The 13,809-nt window shown below is 44.9% G+C and overlaps 1 protein-coding gene across 6 annotated transcripts in view; it reads right to left on the bottom strand.

The window, feature by feature from the left end:
• TDRD9 (tudor domain containing 9) overlaps positions 1–13,809 on the bottom strand; it is a 76,702-nt gene that overhangs the window by 23,276 nt on the left and 39,617 nt on the right. For 5 of the 6 annotated variants that reach the window (XM_007176234.3, XM_007176232.2, XM_007176231.2 and 2 more), the window contains 8 exons: positions 13,244–13,297; positions 10,926–11,042; positions 9,279–9,386; positions 7,210–7,310; positions 3,605–3,778; positions 1,721–1,832; positions 423–635; positions 49–138 (listed from right to left, as the gene is read on the bottom strand). In XM_007176234.3, coding sequence (XP_007176296.2) covers positions 49–138; positions 423–635; positions 1,721–1,832; positions 3,605–3,778; positions 7,210–7,310; positions 9,279–9,386; positions 10,926–11,042; positions 13,244–13,297 — 969 coding nt within the window. The remainder of the gene's footprint in view (positions 1–48; positions 139–422; positions 636–1,720; positions 1,833–3,604; positions 3,779–7,209; positions 7,311–9,278; positions 9,387–10,925; positions 11,043–13,243; positions 13,298–13,809) is intronic. The other variant, XM_007176230.2, reaches the window with a different exon arrangement.

The following is a 13,809-nucleotide window of genomic DNA, read 5'->3' as shown; positions in this document are numbered from 1 at the left end:
ATCCTTCTAGCTTTACGCTCTCAGACCACAGGAGCGTCTCGACCTTACCTGAAAGGGAAGTTCAAGAAACTGACTGGGAATCTCCATTAAGACGTCCAGAGCTACGTGCGCTCTGTTTCCATAGTCTACAAAGAACACCTAGAGGATGAGAAAAGTGCCTCAGTTAGTACAGGCCCAGGCAAACACCGTGTGCCACCAACCATGGCCACGCCACCATCCATCCCAGCTCTGTCATCACAGGATTCCTAGGGACTGGGGCTTAAATCCTCACCTCACTGAGGGAAGTAACTTTTCTACTAGACCACTTTTCTAACTGTAATTATTTTATATTTAATTTCCACTTGAAATTAGAAAAGACTTTCTATCAACTGCTATAAGTCTGTCTCATTTCCCTTTCAGTGATTTGTTACAGAAAAACATACCTCAGCAGAATTTCCAGAAACATAAAGGATTTGTGCTCTAAAGTAGCTTTCTTTATCAAAATCAGCAAAAGGAGCCAGACAGACCAAGTCTGGATGTGGGTGAACGGGCAAGGGCACCAACTTCAGACGGCTGATTTCAGCAGTAAGCTTTTCCAGAATCTCTGAGCTTTTTTCATCAATCCTATATCCCCAGAAGTGCCCCACTTCAACCACCTAAAAAGGAGGAGGAAGAGCAGAGATGAACTCTAGAAAGGATTTCTGTCAAGAGGGACAGAAACTCAAACTGCAGCCCTGGCACACCCCCCTACTACAAGTCACAAACCAGATTCCCCGGTCCCTAAGTATTCTACGGGGGAGGGGGTGCCCGGCTTGAGCGAGGTGAGGAATGGTGTCTGGAGGCACAAGACTTGCGGGCACACAAGCACTGTAGGCTCTGGGGGGCACGTGGGAACAGGGCTGTTCCATCCCTGACCAGAGCCCAGGGCCCCCAGGTGCCCTCTGGGTGGCGAGGGCCGGGTGCGGGGTGAACGCACAGCCCCCTGGAAGAGCAGTGGGGGGACGGGGGAGTGGATGTCCTCGCCTGCTGCCGCTGCAAGACGGCCAGGGCCGCACTGCTGGAGCTCTCCGGTCTCCTGGCATCCAGGTTTCTATGGGAAGTCTCCCAGTGAAGGGTAACTACAGATTTACCAGGAAGCCCGATGCATTTTAACTGAAATTTTATTTTGAAGAAGTAAAAACTACACCCCAATGAATAATGGTGCCAATGCTAGTTTTGTGGATATAAACTGAATTACACAAGCAAATAGCACTATGCCAATTAACATTTTTACATGTATCTTGTCGCCAAAACTGATTTTAAAATGTACTAACATTTTAAAAATTAAACTTTGACTCTAGAATGAATATTTGTGTTTACACATTTGTGTCACAGCCACATTTCAATTCAGCAAGCGAGAGTAATTCAAGCTCACCCAGATTTGCTACAGGTAACCCTTAAACAAGGCAGGTTTGTTCTGCAAGGGTCCGCTTACCCGGATACTTTTCAACAGTAAAGACTACAGGACTGCATGGTCCGTGGCTGGTCGAATCTGAGGATGCGGCGGGACCACGGATACGGAGGGCCGACAGTGAGTTACCCATGGATTAGCCCCACATTGTTCAAGGGTGCAGTGTAGATGACTAAGGTACACAGGCTGTGGGCGAGGGTCTCTATACATCCACTATCTCATGTATACAACACGACAGTTCTAGGCTAAGAAGACAGAAAAGCTCTAATGATTGGATCACACCATTCTTACCTCTGTAACATCAATTGTTAAGAGGAGATCTGTAATCATCTGGGATCTGTCTAACGTGCTAAATGAGACTTGCGCAGGATCAACTGTCTGCTTCTGGAAGTCCACATTCACCCTATTTAACACAATTTATTTTAAAAGGCAATAAAAGTATTACAAAGAAAACATGTTTACATATATGAAGTTACTGCTTGAACTATTCCACTGTTTCTATAAGAACAGAACATTTTAATAACATACCTAAAGCCAGAGATGATGAAGTCGATCTTATCTGAAATGTGTTTCTGATGGCTTCCTGAGCTGCCCTGGGGGAGGGTGTGTACCCCAGTAGTTACATACTACCCTTCAGGAATATATTCTAAAGATCAAGACTGTTATGGAATATCTACTCTTAAGGATATAAATTCTAAATCTAGGACCTGCAATGTTTCCTAACTTGTGGTTTCAGAGGTGAGTGACTCTGACCTTTAGAAAACTACAAGAATCCAAGCCTATTTAATGTTGTTAGGAAACACATACATGATTTTCTAATAAACCTAAGAATTATCATTCATCCCTTGAAGCAATAATATAATAAATGCTAAAATTCCAGGAGATGAAATATAAATTGATAAAAAAGTTTCCTTTCCTAATAATTTTATTCTTAAATGAAGAGGAAGAATTATAAGAGATCTGATCCACCTCTCTTCCCAATTTTCCAACCCATTTATTAAATAAGAGTGACTCAGGCTAAGTTACCCAGCAGGACAGGCCTACTCCACGTTGTTACAGACTGAACCCACTCAACTCCCAAACTCGCAGAATCAAACCATCCCACACTGGATGAAACTCGATGGAACTTACTTCCCTACCTCATCAATTCCTCAAATCCCTGTCAAATTCCTCATGGGGTTAAAAAGATTACAAACAAGAAAAGGTGCAGGAGAATTCTACACACAGCACTGTGTGAATATGACCGAAAGGCAAAGTAATCTGTCAGAAACACTGAAGGGCGATTTAATTGGGTCCAAGAGAAGCCAGCCTGCAAACTGCACGGCAGCTGCCTGGGGGCCGAGCAGACCCGTGCAGGCAGCCCGGCCCCCCCACCCTGCTCAACAGGGACGGGTGGCCTGTGCTGGCAAGCAGCGGGCTGCTGCCAACTGCGCCTGCATCTTGTCCCGCTGCTGGCTCCGCTAAGGGCAAGGGAGACCCTACTCTGCTTAGGAAGAGAAAGGCGGTAACTGTAAGGAGGAAGAAAGGAAACTAACATTAGAGTCAATCCCTTCTATTTAAACTGAAAATGACACAAATGGTTCTACCCAAAACTCCAAACAGCCTTGTACAATAGGTATCATAGCTATTAAACATATGAAAACACTGAGGTTCAGAGAGGTCAAGTAATGTGCCCAAGCACACACAGCTAGAAGACGATGAAACCAGGCTACCACGCCAGTGCTTTTAGTGTGAACTTAAGCAAGGTTAAACAGTTGTTTAAAAATAATATTGAGGGGGCTTCCCTGGTGGCGCAGTGGTTGAGAGTCTGCCTGCCAATGCAGGGGACACGGGTTCGAGCCCTGGTCTGGGAAGATCCCACATGCTGCGGAGCAACTAGGCCCGTGAGCCACAATTGCTGAGCCTGCGCGTCTGGAGCCTGTGCTCCGCAACAGGAGAGGCCGCGATAGTGAGAGGCCCGCGCACCGCAATGAAGAGTGGCCTCCGCTTGCCGCAACTAGAGAAGGCCCACGCACAGAAACGAAGACCCAACACAGCCAAAAATAAATAAATAAATACATAAAGTGTAAAATTAAGAGGTAGAAACAAAATATAAAAAAAAAATAATAATAATAATAATATTGAGAATGTGAAAGCAGGTGGACAGAGTTGTGCCTGCCTCCCTTCTGAAAATACCTTGTGTTCCTGAGCTTGGAAACAGCCCCTCCTTGCACCTTCCCTTCAATCTCCTCTGCAGAATGAACACTGAGTTTAAGGGAAACTTTCAGCTGAGACATCTTAATGGCCATATACACCGCAGGAAGAGTTTTAAACCTCTCTGTTGGATTGCGTGAAAACTCCACAAAGGCTCTGTTCCACAAATGTAAATAAAAAAATAAGTTTATGAGGCATGTTAATTTCTCTCAAGTTTAGAGATTTTCAGTAACACCTCTCTTCAAAACACCAGCAACTCTTCCTTCTGTAATTAATCAAGAAGACGTATTTAAGGGAAAATTATTCACTTAAGAGAAATAAAAGTTACAATGACGTACCATTAAATTAAAACCAAGTATCATCCTCATGTATTACTCAGTATAATGCAGAATAAAGATTAAGTTCAAAAGGAATTTTCGGCTAAGAAATCTTAATTCTCATTAGAACAAAGTGACAGATTTGGGTTTTTGTTTTCCTCTATTTTATTGTAAAATAAAAATCAGACAGAGAAAAGCACACAACTGAGAAGTTCAGTGATCTTTCTGATCTCCCTCCAAAAAACCACCCAGTTTATCACCCAGTAATGTTGAGGCACGCCCCACCTTACGACCCATCCACGTCGCAGTGTCCTATTATCACATCCCTCCCTCTGGGGGAATAAGAATCAAACATGCAGTAAGGGGACTTCCCTGGTGGCGCAGTGGTTAAGACTCTGCCTGCCAATGCAGGGGACACAGGTTCGAGCCCTGGTCCGGGAAGTTCCCACATGCTGCGGAGCAACTAAGCCCGTGCACCACAACTACTGAGCCTGCGCTCTAGAGCCCGTGTGCCACAACTACTGAAACCCGTGCACCTAGAGCCCGTGCTCCGCAACAAGAGAAGCCATGGCAATGGGAAGCCCATGCACCGCAACGAAGAGTAGCCCCCGCTCGTTGCAACTAGAGAAAGCCCGCGCACAGCAACAAAGACCCAACGCAGCCAAAAAATAAATTAATTTTAAAAAAAAACATGCAGTAAGGGTGCCTGCCAGACACTTCCTGGTAAAAGGAAAAAAGCTTCAAGTTTACATTTGTTTGTATATACATGTCAAAATCTCCTGGAGCAAAACATCATACTCAGAAAAACAGACTTATGACCGCTTCAACTACTGCCATGGAAATGCGTGATTTTGGGTGACCTGAAAGGACCCTGAGCTGATGAAAAGCGGCCTGTCGCGTCCCATCCTGTCCCGTCCTCTGGCCTCTCTGCAGCCTCCTGTCTCCACTGCACTGTCCCCTTGCCCTCGGCTCCCTTTCAACCCTCCTCCACCGACACTGGGTGAGCTTACAAGCGAGCACGTGCTGTCTCCTCCTGTCCTCAGCTCCCTTTATTCACTTCCATTTCTGCCATCTTTCTCTAGAAGGAGCCTAAGTCTCTCCTTAGAAATAATTTCTTTCAAATACTCTAGAGCACATTTCCAAGACTCTCGTCTTCCCTGAGTATTTTCAACTCAACACGTGGAGAGAGCCAAGCCCATGACATTCCCTGCGCCCCCCCAGCCCCCGGCCCTGCCCTCCTGTCCACTCCCCCCAGCTGAAGTCCTGGCCCTCGCTGGCTCCTCTCTCGTCTTCGTCCTCCACAGGCCATCAACAGCCGAATCCAAGAGCTCTTCCCTCCCATCCGCTGCCTCCTTTTCATGTCAAAAGTCACCTCGGCTTGGACAACTGCCAAGTTTATGCTGGACGGCTTCTTCTCCTCTTCATCACTCCCCGATTAAGTTCTACAAAACACAGTTCTAGTCAGAACACTCAGGGCTCTCTAAATACCCACTACTGACGTTCATACTCGTCAGCTGGTTACAAATACCATCCGAAAGACAGCGCCTGATGCCCACTCTTCAGACTCAATCTGACACAAAACCAGCTCCTGGCAAGAGGGCTCTGGCTGTGCCTGGCACAAGCCCTACACTTTCCCAAACCACAGCTCCGCTCACACTGGGCTCCTGTCCCACCTGCCAGGGCTGCCTCCCCTCCAGGCCCCTCCAACTCCTCCAGAGGCAGGCCCAGGTGAATGTCACTGCTCCTACTCTGAGCCTCAGATACAATATCTTCTTCCAACCCCCCAGGCCTCTCCCAGGACACTTCACGATGGGCAAACATCTGTGGAACCGATTTTACTCTCCACGCCGACCACTAATTTGAAAATGTCTCACAGGAGGAAACCGTGCGCCCACGTACGACCTGTGCTCCAGTGCCCTTGGCCCTGCACACAGCAGGCCCTGCTGGATCCCAAGGCGGAGGACAGTCTTGACTCAATAACTATTTTATGTCATTCTCTGCCTTTAATATTTGATGCACAGAACTGATAACCAGAAGAACACTGTTACATCCCCAAGTAATTGGTAAGACACTGGTATTACGACTGAACACCAGAAATCTATGAGGAATCGAGTAAAATATAATTAAAATACCTATATAGACATCCCTGAGAGCAAGAAGAAGAAACGAACAGCGAGCGCAATCCAGCAGTAAGGATGAAGGAAAGAGGCCGCTGCGAGCTTCGTGAGAGCCCAGACAGCACCATCCCAATCATCCAAAGAGCACCCACGCACACAGAACTGGAGCCTCAGTGAGGCAGGCGGACTTTCCATAGTCAAGAATGATGGCTTAGCTACGAGAGTCCAATTTTAAGTAAGTAATTTTGTATATGTGATTAAGAATTTGACTGCTAATTTATATTAGAATATTTAAGAAAACTTGAGACACTGTAAGTTTAATTAAATCTGTAACGGTTGTTAGCAGCACCTAGAAAGACTTTACTTATTACGGTTATATATTTGCCATGTGAGGCCTTTACATGCTTACAAAGAAAATCAATATATTAATCACAGGAATGGAACTTAAAATGTGTGAGGCAATTAATCCAAAATTTAAGCAGAATGAATATGCTCAACTTGAGCTATTGGACATAATCAAAGAAAAACCAGAAGTATTTCTCATTTACTAGATTTACAAAGCTTTGTAAATTAAATAAAATGTGTAGGACACGAGAAAATTTTTTCCAATTTTAAAAATTAAAAATCAATTTAAAAACCGTAATAGCCTTTTCTGTGCATAAGCATTCTCTCTCGGAAATGAAAACTCAAAGTGATACTCCAAAACCACTCACTTCTTATCTGCAATTAAAATAGGCCAAATGTAACTGAGTTTTACAATATTTGTCTTCCAAAAATATTTAGAACATGTAAGTTCTAAATGACTATCAGCAGATAAACTCTCCTGCAGGCATCTCTGGCGGCCGGCAACTTACTGTGAAATCTCGGATGGACGCGCCCGAGTGCAGCGCACTTCCAGAGCGCCAACCCTGTACCTCATCATGCTAGTGAACCTTCTCAGCATCAGACGTCCTTTAGGAGGAACGTGGTTGAAAGAGAAGATAAATTGCTCCTGACAACAAGATAAACCACAGCTACGCTTTAAGAGCTGTCCTCAGCAGCCCTTCTGACGACCCATTTCCACACGCCCCCAGTTGAAAGAATCGGCCCCTGTAAACATAAAATCTCGTGGTTCTTTCGTAATTGCAGTGGATTACAAAAATACACTACTTACTTTGCACCATCAAACACGATGGATCTGACTTGGCCGCACTGTCTAAAGAGAGACTGCAGTTGTTTATAGTAGAGAAATCCATAGGGAGGAACGTGCTTCAGCTGTAAAACACCACACTGCATTAACAGCAGCAGACAGAGCTCACAGTCATAATGTTCACAAAAACAGAGCACGCTGTCTTTAAGCACAAGACGTAGACCCGACAGCAGGGTATTTAAGGACTAATGACTTTTAAATTATAATTAAGTTTTAATAATACATGTTAAACAAAGGCTAATTCTTCCCCTGTTAAAAGAATCCAAAAGTCTGAAACAGAAAAGTTAAGACTTATTTTTCATTTTTACTTTAAAATAACCAAGCTGACTAAATACATCTTTTTAAAACATAGTATTTCTATGTAGGCAGCAGCGGGAACCTAAACGTTAAAGGTTAATGCACCCCTTGATGGAGGAGGGGGTGCGTGCTCGCCCCGCAGGCAGCGCTAACCGGACAGGAGCTGCAGCAACCCCTCCCTGTCCGTGCGCTTTCTCCCTCCCATCAGCGCGATCTGTGTTCCGAGCTCCGGCGCGAAACTGGGAGTCCCCTGCCCCGTGACCTGTTTATCTCAGGGCCCAGCACAGCTCCATGAGAGGCAGTGGGTGGCTGAAAGGCAAGGGCTGGGGACTCAGGTCTGAGCTCCTGTCCTGGCCTGTCAGGGTTCTGCAGGCAAAAAGTTATGGAGCCAGCCCAGGACCCAACAGCCACATCCCTTATTAAGGGGGACAATAAGTCCCCGACTCAGAGAGTCAACGTGAAGCTCAGAGAAGAATGCGTAAAAAGCACTCGACAAAGGCTCTCTCAGATGATAAGCGCTACGTAAACACCAGCCACGCTTAGTTTTTATAACGCACACAGCAGGTGACTTTCTGGCCCCCGAGTGCAGGGTGAACAGGCTGCCTGGCGGCTGAAGGAGGCGAGCACAGCCCGCGTCTGAGGAAACGTGCTGGGGGCCCCCACCCCGCTGCACAGGTCGGGAGGGAGCACCACCAAGGCGTGAGAGGAAGCCAACCAGAAGGGCTTGGTCCGCCACGAAGGGCAGTACGAGCAGAGCAGAGGCCCGGCCACACTTCCTCGAGAGCAATAAGGAGCTAATGACCGCCCCTTCAGGTAAAACCCGTCCCCAGGTACAAACTGCATCTCAGCTGCCTCTCGTCCCCAGTGTGAGCACCAGCGCCTCTCCAGTGCTCTGCAGAGACCCTCTCCCTCGTGAACTCTTACTTCTTCAGTAACAGTGTGATGGAAACAGCAAGAGGAGTAAGAGCTGGCAATGACGGCATGTTTACTTTAGGCCAGGAACTCTGCCAAGTGCTCTACACCCCCTTTATTAGATATAGGCCGGTAATGGAACCCAGGGTCTGATAAAAGCCCGATTCCCAAATGCTTTATGCCAGTTGCCTACCCTGAAGTGATCCTGTGCTCAGGTTTAAACAAAGGGTCCACAAATGTTGATCTGATAGTCAGTGCCTGGGACTGACCATCAGATTTGCCCAAAGCTCATGTTAAACACTAATTTCCAGGCCACACTTTCTAGTTCAGATTCTGTGCCACGGGGCCTCAAATCTGAATTTCAAAATAAACAAACACTCTCTAGGTGATTCTATCAAGCATGAATGGGGATCAGAGTTTAAATCACAGTACAAAGGTGCCAACCAAATAACTCTTTACTTTGTGTAAAATGAAGTTGTCAATTAACTAAATGTTCTTAAATTTATGGAGAAGTATCTTAAATCCTTCAAAATGGGACATGAGCAGTCAAGGTTAGCCATGAATACCTAACTCTGCAAGGCTTTCTTTTTTAAGGCCAGGTCTGCAAAACAGGAAGCGAGACTGAGGAACTAGTGGATGCATGTGAAAAGGTCAGACAAGCCATGAAATTCACTTTAGGGGAAAAAAATCCACTTAGTACTTATAAAAAATAGAGACAAGTGGGGAAATAAAATGTTCCGTGTTCGCCACATTGGAATGAAGCTCATCCGAAAACTGGGCACCTGGCCTCCACCCCAGAGAAGGCTGCCCATCTCTCCACCTACCACAATGGTTGTCTTTGGGTCTTTGCCTGCCAGCTCCCTCACTGCCATCTCTTCGTCAGGCTGCCCAAAAGTAAAGTAATTTGGATAAAAAGCACCTGCCAATACAACCTGGAAGAGAAACTTATTTTCATGAAGTAACAGCATTATTTTATCACTTTATCTCACCAATATACTAATCTCATCCCAGAATGACATCTACACTATAAAAGATGAGTTCAATGTTAAAAAAAACACAGAAACACTGGACCTTTAAGCCAATCAAGCAGAAAGTCACAATTCTGGTTACTTCGCCATAACCGAAACACTTTCTACATGTCTTTCCTCCAAGGAGCCTGAGTTCTTCTCAGAATTAGGTTTAGAAAAGAGTGGTGAGTTGAACAAGGATACAAATGATTGTACACACAGAGCCCTGGGGGTTAGCCAACTTTTTCTGCATTTTCCCTGACACACTTACTTCTATGGGTCAGGCCCTTTCCCAAATGTTTAGATAAAATTACAATTAAGACACTTAGATTTAGAGCAGCAGACTTGCATCCAATATTCACTTCTAAAAGCATGCTGCGAAGAGTCCCTTCTTCAATAAAAATAAACCATGTGAAACATACACCCATGGAAGACTCTCTCCTAAACTTCAAGTAATTTTACATCCAGAGAAACACTCCATTTCCCAGCATCCCCCCGTTTACAGGATCCACCTAGAACCCAATTCTGTATGCGTCAGCCAACACACGGACACATACAAGAGGTACTCCTCCTCTGAGCCCCTACATCAGAAGCACTGGTCACCTTTCTAGGACACACTTCCCTCTACACAATGCCTAGAAGGTTCCATCCAAGAAGCTAATTTGATCATGGCCTCCAAAGTTAAAATAATTTTTCAGTGCAAGGGAAGAGCCACATAATAATATTAAGAGCATTTTTACTTTCTTAAAAGCCAAAACAAAAGGATCTCTCCAGAAGCAGTAATAACATTTAGCAGTCTTTAGAAACACTCCTCCAGAGATTAGAAATGGGTCTGGATCATCAACTCAATGACATGGAAAACCTAAACTAGGTAAGACCAGAGTTCTTCCTGGTGCCCAAACACAGCATGAACACTATGGACCTAAAATCTCCTGTGAGGCATGATTTGTATCAGAAAGGGGAAATAGGGCTTCCCTGCTGGTGCAGTGGTTAAGAATCTGCCTGCCAATGCAGGGGACATGGGTTCGAGCCCTGGTCTGGGAAGATCCCACATGCCGTGGAGCAACTAAGCCCGTGCACCACAACTACTGAGCCTACGCTCTAGAGCCCGCAAGCCACAACTACTGAGCCCACGAGCCACAACTACTGAAGCCCTCGTGCCTAGAGCCCGTGCTCTGCAACAAGAGAAGCCACCGCAATGAGAAGCCCGTGTACCTCAACGAAGAGTAGCCCCCGCTTGACGCAACTAGAGAAAGCCAGGGCGCAGCAACAAAGACCCAACGCAGCCAAAAATAAATAAATTAATTAAATAATAATAAAAAAGGCCATCAGATTTCTAATTAATAACTGTAAGCTTTCCAAATCATTAAAAAAAAAAAAAAGGAGGAAATAAGCACTGTCAAAACCACGAGACCTAATAAGAAGAAAGAACCAGGAAGAGACATCCAGGAAACTCCAGAGTACCTGCAGGATGAATCGTTGCTTATATGTATACTCTTGGTCCATGACAGGCCGCCGGGAATCAACATACATGTTGAACTGTGAGATTCTAGTCTTCAATTCTTCATATAATTCAGCCACCTAAGAAAAACACATTGGGAGATGATGTCTCCAAGTGATTATGTTATTCAGAATAGCAAACGCACTAGAAAAGCAGTACATAATAGGGAAAGAATTAGTATGTCTATGGGATGAAACACTGCAGCTATTAAGAACCATATTATTAGGACTTCCCTGGTGGCGCAGTGGTTAAGAATCTGCCTGCCAATGCAGGGGACATGGGTTCGAGCCCTGGTCTGGGAAGATCCCACATGCTGTGGACCAACTAAGCCTGTGTGCCACAACTACTGAGCCTGCGAGCCACAAGTACTGAGCCCACGCACCACATCTACTGAAGCCCGCATGCTCTAGAGCCTGTGCTCCGCAACAAGAGAAGCCACCACAATGAGAAGCCCACGCACTGCAACGAAGACCCAATGCAGCCAAAAAATAAATGAAAAAATTTTAAAACTCATTTAAAGAACCATCTTATTAAAGATTAATTAATAAAGAATGGAAAGGATGCTCAATACAATGTTAACAGAAAATACCAGGATACAAAGCTGTATATGCTTCATGATCCCAGTTATAAACACACATGCACACACAGGAAACCACTGCAAATGCACAAACACAGTCATCTACAGGTGTCAGAGGAACAGGAGACCATGATCACAGCCTTTACTTTAAGTCCTTTAAACACTTCTGAAACCTCTGCCATAAACATATACTTCTTTTGTGATTAAAAACAAGCTAACAGGGGACTTCCCTGGTGGTGCAGTGATTAAGAATCTCCCTGCCATCGCAGGAGACACGGGTTTGAGCCCTGGTCCGGGATGATCCCACATGCCATGGAGCAACTAAGCCCGTGCGCCACATCTACTGAGCCTGCGCTCTAGAGCCTGCGAGCCACAACTACTGAGCCCGCGCACCTTGAGCCCGTGCTCCGCAACAAGAGAAGCCACCTCAATAAAGAGTAGCCCCTGCTCACCGCAACTAGAGAAAGCCCACGTGCAGCAACAAAGACCCAACGCAGACAAAAATAAATAAATAAAAAATAATTCTATTAAAAAAAAAAATCTTCTGTAAGGCTGTAGTATTGATACATACAACTTCTCTAATTAAAAATCAACTAAAAATTATGCAAGTCACTTTCTCTGATCAAAATGCAATAAAAACAAAAATATTAACAAAAACACAAGATACCTAAAAATATTTCTTTCTACCTGGAAACTCAACTATTCTTCTAAAAACTCTGAATCAAGGAGGAAACCGACCCTAAACTAAGTTACAGACAGGGATGACAGTGAGGCCCTACATGCCACACATCAACGAGGTGTGCCCCAAACTGCGCTCACAAGACAATTCACAGCTTTAAATACTTTTAATTAGAAAGACTGGAAGTATTAATAAATTAAATTCTCATCTCAGTAAGACTAAAAACGTAAACCAAGAGACACAGAAAAACTAAATTAATGGAAAAAATTAAAAATCAATTCTTCCAAATCCTCCACCTTCCCCCTCCCCTCAAAACACCTGCACAGTAAAACTGACAAATCAAACCAAGAGTAAGTTCTCTGAAAATAAAAATAAAACAGACAGATTATCTTGCAAACTGTGCCGTAAAGGATTAAGTCAGCAGGCCCGGCTGTCCACACCTTGGACATTCCAAAGAAAGGTTTGGCTCCTGGCAGGTCACCTCCAGGCCCTTGGAATATCCTGCCTTGTAAGAGTGACTTTGTTCACCTGAGGCCTTGGACACAACAAGCAGTTCATGGGAGCAATGTGACCTTTGTATGGGGGGGCCATACAGTACCGGTAACCTCTGGAGGGGCTCAAAACTAAGGAAGTTAAGGTCAGCCATGTGGGCACCCCACACTTATGTAACCAACCCTCAATAAAACCTTGGACGCCAAGGCTCGGGACAGCCTCCCTGGCTGGCGGTGCTTCACGCGGGTTGTCACGCATCGTGCTGCCCAGAAGACTCCACTGGGAGAGGACAGCTGCAAGCTGGCCCCTGGTCTCTCCTGGCTCCTCCCCACCCGCCTCTTACCTTTGCTGACCTTAATCTGTGTCCTTCAGCTGTAGTCAACTGTAACCATGAATGTTAACACATAAATTCTACCAAAGCTGGAAACGAGGGTGTACTACTTGGAATACTCTCTGCTACGCTGGGTATTGCTGGTACTTGATAAACATTTGATAAGTCATCTTTACTTGTATTCAAAGAATTTATAACTTACCTCTCTAATTCTCTTGATTTGAATGTAATTTAACCGTCCCCAGTCAAGTTCATCCTTTAAATACATAAAAGGATAATATTCAATATTAATGTAACAAATTACAGCTAATTTGGCTACTGTAATACATATATCTCAGCTAAAAGTATATACCAAAAAGAATATATACCAGCAAGAAAAATAATATGGCTGACTCTGTAAAAGGTGGCTTTCACGAGTAACTCATGTAGTTATTTTAAGGATACATCTAGGCATGGCAAATTTAAACACACAGACCTATCAACAATCTTTTGAACCTAGTCAGTTTAGAAGGAGAAGAACAACATGCAACCGCACCCACCCCAAAAAATGAAGGCTAACAGGTTGGTTTTTTCAAGCCCATTATCTAAAACTTTGCTGAAAACAGCAGAAGGAAAAGCTTCGGGTTTCTCAGTTTTGAGCCAACACGCCAGGCACGTCCCACAGGTATTTAGTGCTGGCAGCTAAGAGGCTCCTGACACAGGAAGGGTCACTACTACCCAGGGGTGGGTGAAAGGCAGCGCGGCTGCCTCTGGGAAGTGACTACAGCT

This window comes from Balaenoptera acutorostrata, chromosome 3, assembly GCF_949987535.1.
Source record: "Balaenoptera acutorostrata chromosome 3, mBalAcu1.1, whole genome shotgun sequence".
NCBI classification, from domain to species: Eukaryota; Metazoa; Chordata; class Mammalia; order Artiodactyla; family Balaenopteridae; genus Balaenoptera; species Balaenoptera acutorostrata.
This window is presented reverse-complemented; position numbering and strand designations above follow the sequence as displayed.